The sequence below is a fragment of the Brachyhypopomus gauderio genome, chromosome 16, assembly GCF_052324685.1.
Source record: "Brachyhypopomus gauderio isolate BG-103 chromosome 16, BGAUD_0.2, whole genome shotgun sequence".
In the NCBI taxonomy this organism is placed as follows: Eukaryota; Metazoa; Chordata; class Actinopteri; order Gymnotiformes; family Hypopomidae; genus Brachyhypopomus; species Brachyhypopomus gauderio.
Window position 1 is genome coordinate 3,305,847 of NC_135226.1, and position 13,097 is coordinate 3,318,943.

Below are 13,097 nucleotides of genomic sequence, written 5' to 3' on the forward strand. Positions count from 1 at the left end.
ATTTTATTCCCTGAGTTGGGATGCTTTTGGCTACAAATTTCACAGCGTGGTAGTGAACAAAGCAAATATTCAATACATCAATGACTGTAATGTACTGATGTTTCGTTGAAGTAGTCTAACTTGTCCAAGCACATTCCTACATCTCCTGCTTCTGGACCCATATGATTGTAAAGCTGCTTTGTGACAACATGTGTTGGGAAAAGTGCTATATAAATAAATTTGACTTTGACTTTAAATGGCCACTTTCAACTATGAATGGTCAGTCATCAAAAATGCTACAATACATGGGGTTCCTCAAAACTAGCAATCAGAACCAGCAACATAAAGAAAGACTGCTGCTCTGAGATCAGTGTAACAACATAAAGAAAGACTGCTGCTCTGAGATCAGTGTAACTTGATCCCAGGTCTCCAGAGTCACTGATCTGTGGTTAGCATGAGGCTGTTCTCACCGGACTCAATGACCTGTTGGATGAGAATTCCCTCCACCGTCCCACAGCCCGCAGGACGCTCCCCGGCAGACAGAGTCACGGCCCGCTGCACCGAGGTAGACACAGACTGCAACCCTAAAGAGAAAGTGGTTGGCTTATAGCATTTGTCCTCAATGCATCCTCTACCTAAGGTACTTTTTCTGATTAACTTATTGCACTCATTATGATCAAGGATTCATTACAAACAAGTAACAAATGCATATACCATTGTTCACTGAAATCTGAGAGAGAGACGCACTGTCTGACTTCCTCAGCGATTTCCCTTTGCCTCCTAGAACACCAGCTACACACACGTTGTACTTGGTTAACACAGGACCTCCTGAATTTAGGAGTTACTCCTTTGAGCAGTCTCCTGTTCCCCCTTCTCTCACAGACCTGATTGATTAAATTCACATCATTATCAGGCCCTCATTAAGTTTGAGCAGGACAAGCACAAGATTTTGAAGCCATTTTGCAGCAGGTGTCTGAGTCACCTCCGTGCTGTATGATGACATGAAGGGGTAGGTGGAGCAGGTGGTGGTGTTACCTGAGCGGTGTTACCTGAGCGGTGTTACCTGAGCTGGCCTGCATGGCTCTCTTGGTGTACTGGTTGGAGCGGTGGGTTAGCTGCTTCTCCCCGAGACCCCTCTTCCTGCTGGCCACAGCCCGACTCTGCAGCTCCCTGGATGTCTTGGTCTCCATCTTCATCCCTACCAGGGGTCACAGTAAAGGGAGGCACCACCCACACACTGAACTTCAAAACTACGAACTATACAAAACCTAACTCTACCCACTTCTACCTCTACACTAGCTAAATCTAACTTTAGCAGTGACTCTACTTCTCAACCAAATCCTTTGATTGGTATGCCAAGGCCCTTATTTACCAAAGTCAGTTGACAAATGTGCCAATCTATCTTGTCTTTTATATTTTAGTGAATTCAGTAAAATGGGCAGAGAGCATAATGATTAATTGCTGGTTTCATAAACTGATATTGTTTGGACTATCTGAAGAGTGCAGCCCAAGAAACCCAAGAGTGCAGCCCCCAGTAGTGCCTCACCACATAAACCCAAAGGTGAGATCTGTGTGAGCATTACGTCCCCTCTCTCTTTCTAACTGATTACCCACCGATTACACTGATTCACCATTTAGTCTGTCATATCCAGCAGCTCTGTGATGTGTTGCACATGTAGAGATGGCTGTGCCACTGTACCTTTGGGCAAACTGGCAAACAGGCTTTGCAGTTTGGGGTAACTCTCCTGATTGTAGTCTTTGGCGAGATTGACCCAGAAGGCATGAAGAACGGAGTTGTTCTGCTCAAGCAGCCATGACAGGAGAGAATAGACGGCCTTGTGAACCCCGTCCTTCCTCTTCCTCTCCAGGGTCTCCTAATAGAAACACTCACCAATGCTTCATCACCATATGAATGACCAAAGCGGTTTCAATGGCCTATAGTGTTTACTGGAAATTCATTGGCAAGATTACATTGCATTACAAGATTCCATTACAAAGATCCTTACAAGATGATTGTTCATGCTAGGGCTCAAAATGGGAGGATTTTAATGTGTCAAGTTCATTCTCACCCCGAGCAGCTGAGCAGAGATGATGTCATGATCCGCCAGCCCATACAGCAGAGGGAACGGGTCATGGATCGCCATGGCGATCTCAGTTCTAGATGCTTTTAGCTGAGCACGTAGCTCGGACTCCCTGAAAGCCCCCACGTGGGACATGGTGTCTGGGGTGCTGAGGAGAAAAGCACATCAGAGCGCTAGGAAAGCCTTTAAAGATCTGAAGATCTCCTGGCCTCCTCCTGTTGCTGATCAGGCTGCTATCATTCCTAGCGCTTTAGCATATAAAAACACAGCATATCGTGTGCCAATGACCAAAGCAACCAAACAACCAAAATATAACTGTGCATGACACACACTTGTATTCCATGTTCATTGTTGTCCAAGATTGGAACTCGTTACTCTTAATAAAAACCGATCTTCCAAGTCATATCAATTCTTGATGAATTTCTGTCTGCTGCTGGGGATGAAATCTACTTACTGTGGTAGCAGGTGATGAGAAATGTGGAGAAGGTGCCTTGCCTCTGCTCACGCTCCTTCTTATGTTCTGACGTGAGGGCGGTGCTATGTTCTGCCTACCTTTGTGTGATTGGTGGGAGGTTCTCTGCTGCTCTGGGGCCCACGAGGGCCGTTAATCCAACAGTCCTTTGGGGACCCACAGCAAAAGGTGGAGGTGCTTGGGAAATGCAGCTGGAATGTTGAGTCTTAAATCCTACGGGAGGTCAAAGTCGCACGCAGTTTGGTCGGTATAGTTCTGGAAAGTCCACAGTTGGGCAACAGCAGACGTAGTGTGAGACGGCAGCAGTGAAGGCCACGTTCTCTCTCTCATCTGTTCACCTGCCTCGGAAAAGAACTATCTGCAGAGTGCTTGTGGTCAGGGGAACTCCACTGTCCGATCAAATCTGTCAGGTCAGTGAATAACGCAACACCCCCGCGCTATATGAAACCACGGCAGTCTCACACACATCATTTAATGTTACCGGTTACAGATGAAGACTTAGAATTGAAGGTGCAGTGTATCTGATAAGAGAATAATTAGGCAGTGTGTAGATACATTCCATCATCAGATAGTGAGACTAAGATTAGCAGGCAGCTTCACCAGTGCGGTGGGAGTAAAACAGGCCGGCAGCAGGTGTGGTATTAACACATCGAGTTTATTGATCTTTTCAGACAGATGTCATGCTCATAAATGTCCTTACAGAATGAATAGAGAGCCAACTGCACCGCTCTGCTGAAACCCATGGCAACAATCCCATGGTGCTCTGTGCACCGATCACACGTGCAAACAGCATCGTCTCACGTGGACCAGACCTGCCCTCGGCCTTGGTGATGGATTGTGTGAGTACAGGGATGTTGTTAAAGGAATTATTTCATCACATGAACATCATTAATCCATCGGATGCCAGGTCACTCATGACATAGCTGTTCTTAAGTCGCCGTATAATGAGAGCTTTGCATTTTGGTGTTAGAATAACAGAAGGCACACTAGTGTCACAAAAGTGGAAGTTAATAAAGTAAAAAGGTCAGAGGACAGTACAGGTTAAATATGAGAAATGTGAGAGATTCCCTATTATGTGATACAATATTCTAAAACCTATTTACTCCAGTTGCTTCCTTACATCAGCAGTACACGGCATTAATAATTACAGGATTTAAGGTTCCCATTTTAGGGTTCTGTCTTATTTATTCCCGATGACCATCAAAATAAGGGTCATTTTTCTGCCCTGACATCTTATTTAGTGGAAGAATTACTGGAAATGACCCGACCAAACTAAAGGCTAAAACCAGCCTAAATTATTTCCAAATATCTATACACAGTGGTGTCAGTGCATTCATGTAAACAAACAGAAAAAACAAACAAATAAGACAACATTATCATGACATATTAAAGATACTATTACTACTCTGATAAGTAAACAGTTCACATTCCTTTAACATATTGGTGCAATGACCTGAATCTTATAGTGTGGACTTTCTCCACATTTCTCTACATTCTCTCCGCTGTGTCCATTACTGTCTCTCTGGCTTTGAGGACTGTTACCCATACACACAGCCTTCTCCATGGTAACAAGGACAGTGTCCATTTGCCTGGGAAACCACGAGGCAAATGATTGCGCGTGTTTTCTGTACTCTACACATGTATTCAAAATGTGCTCAAAAGACACAAAAGCACACAGTACTGAACGCTTAAGAGCAACGTGTGGCTATAATCATCATACTTCATCATTTTAGAATGCACACAATGGTGCGTTTCCTGCAAGACACTGAAACAATGTGTGTATTGTATCTGTTAAAATCGAAACAGGGTTGGCATCTAGAAGCCAAAGAGAAATATATCACTTTTTTATCACACGCATCAAACCTAAAAACCTCTAATTGTCTTCCTCACTTTAGCCCTCATGACACTTCTTCACTCTAACGTCACCTGTTGTAAAATACGACTTTTAAAAGCAATGGTTTATCTTCCTTCAAAAACTAAAATAAAACAAGAAAGGAACTGGAATGATCTGTTGGACCACATAAGGCACCAACATATCACCAAATGATACAAACCCCTTTACTAGACAAGAAGAGGGCGAACCGTGTGAAGCCCTTATTGAAAAGTAACTCATACTGGTGAACACAAACCACTTATAATGGGTGAACATTAATGAGAATATAAATACTATATACAATACAGTACAGCATGGCAGACCTTAAAGTGTATACATGGAAAACGCCTTGGGTCTTTTTAAACAGCATTACCCTAAAAGTGGACTGTGACCATTACACAAGAGGCTCAACTTACTAAAGCAGACCAAACATGCAAAGGAGACTGGTGGGGATGTGTGAGGGCCGCCTGTGTGTGGTAGTGGGTGTGGGGGGGGGGGGGGGGGCAGTGAGGAGATGGGAGTGTATGATCACTGGAGGTGTGTGATTTATGCCAGACAATGACCACGCCACTAATCACAGGTGCAAAAACGTCAATGTGTACGTAAGACTACAGTGGTATTGGCCACACTGTGTCAGCTGTCTGAGTATCACATATGGCTCAGACAGGCCTGCACAGGTCCACACTGGGGCTTCCAGAAGGGGATCATCTCTGTTTCCTTCATGAACTCTGAGGCCTTTATTGAATTTCTAAAGATGTGTGTGTGTGTGTGTGTGTGTGTGTGGGGGGGGGGGGGGGGGGGAGTTGATGATGCAGCTGACTGGAATTACATGCATGGACAGGAAGAAGGAAGCATGACTAATGCCTCTTCTAATTCTCATTACATCAGTGAAGGCATCATCAAACACCTCACTTCATGTAGAAAAATACAAAACATAATGAAACATAAAGCTTCTGAAATCTCTAATATTTTCTCCAAAAATTGTACTTTGTGATTTTATTCCTTATATTATTTTATTGGCTTGCCTATATTTTAAATTTATATGAGTCTTCCTTCTGTTTTCTTGTTTTGTATTCTATTGACAATAGATGTGACTTTGTTTTTAGATCTGATAGATTGAATAACTTTTAGCGTGCTGAGTTGGATGTAAAAAGCCTAAATGCAAATCATTACGTTCAACTCGATGACCCATGGGAAGCAACAGAACAAGCAGCTTGTGTAATTGGGAGGGTGTCCAGCAGGGGGCGGTGTACTAACAGGAGCAGCCGCTCTCAGTGGCAGGAGGATCCTGTGGTTTGTCTAGCTTGATGTCAATCACTGAGAGGTTCACTGTCAAGGAAACCTACCATCTGCTTTACTAAACATACAACATGCTTTCCTGAAGCCCATGACACACTGAATAACATCATCAAAAAGTGTGTGAAAACATTCCTCACCCTAACCCTAGATATCCTATATGAAGATTCACTACATTTTGTTAAACAGTCAAGAGTAAAGAAATAAAAAATTATATATATATATATATATATATATATATATATATATATATATATATATATATATATATATATATATGTGCCATATAGAAATCTTGTCAACTTATGTAATATTAACTTTGTAACTTTGTCACATTTCTGTATAGTTGCCATAAAAATGCCTTAACGACTCACATTTCATTATTTTTCTAACCTTTTTAATAACATAATATGACTGCAGTGGCTACCTAAGTGCCCTTGGTGGGGCAGTAGTGAAGGATACTGCCCTCTGTGTTAGTGTCATCCACACTCTCCATACCAGGCAGGGCCGCAGCTACTCTTCTGAAGAGCTGACCAAACCCAAACAGAGAGAAACCCAAGAGAGACGGCGTTAGCTGATGAAGAACCAAACTGAACAGAGACCTTCATGTGTGCACGCTCCAGCTAAATCACATCTCAAAGGATGATGTGGGTCTTTAACCTTATGAAGTTCAGGCGTGCTGGGATTACCCCGTTGTGCTGAGCCCGGGAGAGAGGGCGTGCTGGGATTACCCCGTTGGGCTGAGCGCGGGAGAGAGGGCATGCTGGGATTACCCCGTTGTGCTGAGCCCGGGAGAGAGGGCGTGCCGGGATTACCCCGTTGGGCTGAACCCGGGAGAGAGGGCATGCTGGGATTACCCCATTGGGCTGAGCCCGGGAGAGAGGGCGTGCCGGGATTACCCCGTTGGGCTGAGCCCGGGAGAGAGGGCGTGCTGGGATTACCCCGTTGGGCTGAACCCGGGAGAGAGGGCATGCTGGGATTACCCCATTGGGCTGAGCCCGGGAGAGAGGGCGTGCTGGGATTACCCCGTTGGGCTGAACCCGGGAGAGAGGGCATGCTGGGATTACCCCGTTGGGCTGAGCATGGGAGAGAGGGCGTGCCGGGATTACCCCATTGGGCTGAGCCCGGGAGAGAGGGCGTGCTGGGATTACCCCGTTGGGCTGAGCCCGGGTGAGAGGGCGTGCTGGGATTACCCCGTTGGGCTGAGCCCGGGAGAGAGGGCGTGCCGGGATTACCCCGTTGGGCTGAGCCCGGGAGAGAGGGCGTGCCGGGATTACCCCGTTGGGCTGAGCCCGGGAGAGAGGGCGTGCCGGGATTACCCCGTTGGGCTGAGCCCGGGTGAGAGGGCGTGCTGGGATTACCCCATTGGGCTGAGCCCGGGAGAGAGGGCGTGCTGGGATTACCCCATTGGGCTGAGCCCGGGAGAGAGGGCGTGCCGGGATTACCCCGTTGGACTGAGCCCGGGTGAGAGGGCGTGCTGGGATTACCCCATTGGGCTGAGCCCGGGAGAGAGGGCGTGCCGGGATTACCCCGTTGGACTGAGCCCGGGAGAGAGGGCGTGCTGGGTTATCTCACCTGCTTCACGTTGCTGCCTGTTTTAGCGCTAGTCTCAATGAACATCACATTCAGCTCTTTGGCCCTCTGCTCACCTTCCTCAATTGTGATTTGCCTGTAAGTACAAAAGACGCCACGTTACTTCACCCCTAGTATCCCCAAATGTTTTGCTACTGAACAATGTTCTATTATTTTTGTATTGCCAGTACAATATTTAATCAGATTTTCACTATTATATAGTACTATATAGATCAATGATTTGATAGCTGATGATACAAGGTTTGTTCAAACTGTTGACAACAAAACCTGTGCATTTAAGGATTAACCTTTAGTCTGGCTTTCATGGGCTTTTACTTTATTTTGCATCGTGGACTCAAGGGCTTATTCTCTGAATCAGCAAAACAGTGTAACACCAACACTCATGAGACTGTTCTGTATAACACCAGTCCCTGAAATGAAAACAGGAGAAGTAGCCTATAGCAGCACAAAAAATTAGACCGCAAAATGTTGTCATGAAAGTCTGAGAAATAACCTCTTCTCCTCCAAGTCTGTTTTGTTGCCCACTAGCATAATAATGACATCACTCCCCCTCTCTGTCCGAACATCATCAATCCACTTAGAGGTCAGCTGGAAGGAGTTCACGTCTGGAGGCAGAAAGAGTCAAGTTGTCTTCTTCATATCAAATCAGTGGTTTGAAGATAACTTGTATTGATGGATCTATAGTATTGTGTATGAGTGTTTGTGTGTAGCTCACTTGTGATGTCATACACAACCACGGCCACTGTGGAGTCTCGTATGTAGCTGGGGATGAGACTCCTGAACCGTTCCTGGCCTGCAGTGTCCCACAACTGTAACCTTACCTGCAAGAAATAAACATCATTTACTGTTTACCCAATGCCACCTTCTACATGAGCTAGTTTAGAAACAAATACATCTAATATGTCAGTATATATTTAAGTATCAACACGTCTTACGGTGCGATCCTCCAGATACATGGTTTTAGAAACAAATACATCTAATATGTCGGTATATATTTAAGTATCAAAACGTCTTACGGTGCGGTCCTCCAGATACATGGTTTTAGATACAAATACATCTAATATGTCAGTATATAAATATCAACATGTCTTACGGTGCGGTCCTCCAGATACATGGTTTTAGATAAAAAGTCAATCCCGATGGTTGCCTACAGAAAAGAACAGATCACTGATCTTTGGATCGATTATGTTGGAAAATCAAAAACCTTCCAAGATGATTATAGAACTGTGTGATATCAACAATGTCTTGATGACATACCTGGTAAGTGTTGTCAAAACTATCATACATAAATCGCGTTATCAGTGATGTCTTTCCAACTGAAAGAAGAAACAGAAGAAAACATGTTCCATTTGTATTGTAGCTGGTGATGCTCCGTATATAATAAGATACATTTTGTGACTATGCAGTAATCTTTTGCATATACTACATCACACGGTCATTGAAGAAAGCTCATGTAATTTACCATAATCCTTTGACAATAACATTAGATGCAGTTAATCATGTGACCATAGAGGCCTAAAGAAAGAACTTGCATGTCATAATCTCTTGTTATCACAAACTCTGTGGGGAAGTATGCACATTTCACTACCACTGCAATTAAGGTTCATCTTTTCTCTTCCATGGATTCAGGAAGTACACAATACACATGTGTCTGTCTGCAGCTGCGGTTGGTGCCCTTGTTGTTGATAGTCAGAGGGCAAAACCTTTACATTTACAGCTATTGTCCAGAGGAACGTACAATTAAAAACCAGTGGAGATCCCTCAGAATTCTGGCACAGTGCACACTCACACCCAACAGGGCTCTTCTGTTCAGGCCTTACAGGTCTGGCCTGTTCCTCAACATTCAGAGACAGTGAAAGCCAATGATCACAATAAATAGGAGAGTCATATAGAGTTAAAAAATAGGAAATCCTATATATGGTTCCAATAAGATGAATTTTCAGACTAGACAGGATATGAAAGGAATAAATATCTTTATATATATGAATATCTGACCAACGGTTGTTCAGGACCTTGGACAGCAGCAGCCCAGTGATTTTCTTTGCCCAGCATGTAGTCTGTGGTGGACTGGAGCGGACTCGCTAAAACTGCTCTGTCACTCACACTGTAGTGTTTCTTATGCGACAGAAATGTACCGTTGACCTTTAGTTGCTCTGTATTTACAGAACAGATGTTAAAAGGTCCAAGCAGTGCCACTTGCTTTGTGACTGACATTGTGAATAAAACCCATTATTGACACCAGCGTGGCTCGTGGCGATATTGCAGGTCTGGTGCACCCGCGTTGTGCGAAGCCATTATATCAAGGGCTCGTATACGCAGAATTGATACATATAATGTAATATGATATACTGTATATGATTTGGAATTAAATGTTTTGTCCTTTGTGTTAGCATTTCGAATGAATGGATGTCCGTTTATCAGATGACACGAAGTGCTTACAGACTGTCTGATTACGTCTCCTCAACAAATACTGTAGCCAACCTCAAGCGATCACCTTGATCAGGCTCAAACACTGTTACAGAAATTGATATAAGGCTTGATGTTAGTTATATTGATGCCCAAAGTTGCTGAAATTCTGTCTTGTTTTATTATGAAGGTATTACTGTTATTCTAGGCCAGAAGAGAGGCGAGGAGTGCCAAGTTGAAGAATTCCACAGTGCCAGCCTGGGTGTGTCTCGAGTAGATAACACGGGAAACGCTTATTCGCTTCGCCGTTGTCGTTCTTTTAGTATTAAGACAAGATCCTTGACAGAGAACAAACAACCACGCCTTTATTTAACAATTTGTTTACAGGATTTCACATTTGAAAGGCGTTTTTTTCCAAGTAAGACTGCGCCAGAACCATAAGTATTTTCTCATAAATTAAAATTGTAATATCACTATAAGGAAATGCGATTAGAATTCAAATGAATATCAAACTGGTCATTTCTGTAACCGAACTGTAAAACATCACGAAGGCTGTGAGGTTTACCTTAGGGTGTAATGACAGTGCATAGCTTTACATTTTCATGACTAATCAAAAATTGAAAATATGAAGCCGATCGCTTTTAAACTGACAGGAACCAATAACTATATAAGATCTTACAAAACACCAGTATATCAGTGTGGGGACATGAATAAATCAGAATTACTGAATTAGTCTACTTCATGCATGTTATAGAGGGTAATATGTTCGTGTAAACCCAATCTCGGCAAACCCAAGACTCACCGCTTTGCTCGCCTAAAAAAACAAGTTTGAATTTCCGTAAAGGATTTCCAAAGTCACTTCCCATGGACATGGTTGTTCTGACTGCACAGTCGTGATGGATTAATATGTACAGCTCCCACCAGCCGTGCAAAAATGCAGATGGATAATCTCCGCGCGCCGAATCGATGGACGGTGCAGCACTGCTTCGCGATGTCAAGCGCTGGTCTCTAGTACGCATGCGCGACTTTCCTTACACGCCCGCCTGCTATCGTCTTATGTTTACGGAAACGAAGACCGCAGGCTTCTTCTGAACATTAAACCGCAGGCTACACATCCGCTGTGCAATCTGCATCTGGTGTGGCAAATTATGTTTAGATTTGAAAAAGTAGTGCTATTGCAACCAACCTGTGTAAAATCATAGGGCATCGTCTGCAAAGGGGTTTTCATAAAGACACTAGGCAGGCCTACTTGTGAAAGTCCTCAGAGTGGACTATAATTTAAGAATTTCTAGAAGACAAAAATACGAATTTTGGAATTGTTCTTTACATGCACGATGCAGGCTGTTGGAAACATCCAAACATTGCTTAAGACACAGCCTGGTTGCGTGGTCTCTCCCTAAGTGGGAAATCATTAAATCCAAATATATAAAGGGGTTTGGGTTTGTTCCTTTCACAGATCACCCGCCGTGAGGAGAAAATGAATAAGACTTGTACGTCAATGGAGACTGACAAAGCAATTTCTATGCGCGCGTGTGCCACGCCTTGCTCCGGTCTTCCAGGTTTTCCCTTCGGCTCGCGCCATCTCGCTGCCACAGCCCCCAGGGTCTTAATGCCTGCCCACCCCAGTTAGCCACCACCTCTAAGGATGGAACACCCATGGATATATAATAATTGATGATGATAATAACAATAATATGTTACAGAGAGTGCTCTGGTGGAAAACAAACATTGTCCTTGGTGGAAAACAGACAGAACACCCAGAGATTAGATTAAAGATATCAGGCCAGACTCCCACTGAAGACATTGCAGTGGAAATACAGTCTTTTCTAAGGGTGTTATAACCCCATGACACCATTATTGATATACATGATATGCCATTTCTAAGGGTGTTATATCATGAAGGTATTTGAAACACACACAGGTCAAGGTGAAACTCCAATGCTAGTTATGCACCTTAAAATGAGTTATAATGCACCTAGAAGCTCCGCTAGACAGGTTTTAATCACATGCTAGTGTAGCATTGCCACCTAAGCACTGTTTGCTAGATGATCCTGGGTGTGTTGGTGAGGATATTTAACTATGGTAACCGACATGGCTGCAGCGAACAAGCGAGTAATACACCTTCTTATATGAAAGCAATGGAAGGTACCTAGCAACGTTCCTAGGAAGGCAATGGAGACATTAGCCTACGTAGCATTAGACTGTTTACGTTGGTGAATGGAATGTATTGTTTAAAATTGGCCACAAGGGGGCGATGCAGTTCATGTAGTGATTTGCCTAAAGCAAGCGCGACGGGAGATTAGAGAGAGAGCGAAGGACTGACTGCACCTACAGTGGGTACGGAACCCTTTACATTTTCTAAAATCAAAAACGTTCTTTTTATTTCTCATTAATGTACACTCAGCACCCCATCTTGACAGAAAAACAAATGTAGACATTTTTGCAAATTAATTCAAAAAGAAAAACTGAAATATCACATGGTCATAAGTTTTCAGTCCTTTATTTGCTCAGTATTGAGTGGAAGCACCTTGAGACATCCTTCACTGCAGATCCTCTCCATGTCCGTCAGGTTGGATGGTGAACGTTGGTGGACACCCATTTTCAGGTCTCTCCAGAGATGCTCAATTGGGTTCAGGGCTCTGGCTGGGCCAGAATGGTCACAGAGTTGTTCTGAAGCCACTCCTTTGTTATTTTATACCACTTAGAATTATGCCAAAAAGTTAAATCTCCATCTTATCAGACCAGAGGATCTTATTTCTCATAGTCTGCGAGTGCTTCATGTGTTTTTTGGCAAACTCTATGCAGCCTTTTATATGTATTTCATATGTCTGTCGTGAAGCCCCGACTGGTGGAGGCTGCAGTGATAGTGGAACTTCCTCACATCAGTCTACTACTACTACAAGACTGATTGATACAGATATATACACATTTATACAACAGTTAGTTCCGACCTCACAATCTGATTGGTTGAGAAGTGTTCTAACAATAGACATAATATACATAGACGCCTCACGGACTGACACGGCCTATCGACGCCGATGTAACAGGCATATTGGATGGGTCTCCCCTGCGCTCCAAGTACATTTATTTGTACTGAGAAAGGAGTATAATATAACTATAATAATCACAACTCTGCGAATCTTTACCCGATTTTCACAGTTTGGTTTGTTACAAACAGCAGAGATGTAGTTATGACACAGGACGCTGTTACACATTACATATGCTCTTTAACAGACAGACATATGATATGGTAATGAGTGTATAAATTAATTCATTAATTCATTTTATATTTTAATGAACAAAGTTCAGAGGTGTCAATTCCAGGTTCAGAAAGTAAAAGTCCTCACCAGGATTTTGCTCAGGCTTCCTGGATTGTGTTGATTCCACTAATTTTACC

At 43.5% G+C, this 13,097-nt stretch overlaps 2 protein-coding genes across 2 annotated transcripts in view; both read right to left on the minus strand.

Moving 5' to 3' along the window:
• Positions 1-2,739, minus strand: part of aire (autoimmune regulator) — a 6,286-nt gene extending 3,547 nt beyond the window's left edge. Inside the window, exons 1-6 of the mRNA XM_076976689.1 lie at positions 2,613-2,739; positions 2,049-2,208; positions 1,679-1,853; positions 1,043-1,177; positions 694-759; positions 450-563 (exon numbers count right to left, since the gene is read on the minus strand). Of these exons, the coding sequence (XP_076832804.1) occupies positions 450-563; positions 694-759; positions 1,043-1,177; positions 1,679-1,853; positions 2,049-2,195 (637 nt within the window). The 5' untranslated portion in view covers positions 2,196-2,208; positions 2,613-2,739. The remainder of the gene's footprint in view (positions 1-449; positions 564-693; positions 760-1,042; positions 1,178-1,678; positions 1,854-2,048; positions 2,209-2,612) is intronic.
• Positions 2,740-3,168: 429 nt separating this feature from the next.
• rab6bb (RAB6B, member RAS oncogene family b) lies at positions 3,169-10,725 on the minus strand. Its single transcript, XM_076976688.1, has 8 exons — positions 10,503-10,725; positions 8,552-8,610; positions 8,388-8,441; positions 8,010-8,115; positions 7,788-7,899; positions 7,277-7,370; positions 6,164-6,230; positions 3,169-5,722 (listed from the first exon to the last, which is right to left on the minus strand). Exons 1-8 carry the CDS (start codon positions 10,717-10,719, stop codon positions 5,658-5,660), a joined length of 774 nt encoding a protein of 257 aa, XP_076832803.1. The 5' UTR covers positions 10,720-10,725; the 3' UTR covers positions 3,169-5,657.
• Between the last annotated feature and the right edge of the window lie 2,372 nt (positions 10,726-13,097).

Excerpts from the sequence above, each read along its gene's own strand:
- rab6bb (XM_076976688.1), bottom strand. The coding sequence starts at position 10,719 with ATGCGTACTAGAGACCAGCGCTTGACATCGCGAAGCAGTGCTGCACCG. Across the intron at positions 8,611-10,502 it reads TTTTTTAGGCGAGCAAAGCG|TTGGAAAGACATCACTGATA; the intron begins GTGAGTCTTGGG and ends TTCTTCTTTCAG. Across the intron at positions 6,231-7,276 it reads CAGGCAGCAACGTGAAGCAG|CTCTTCAGAAGAGTAGCTGC; the intron begins GTGAGATAACCC and ends GGGTTTGGTCAG.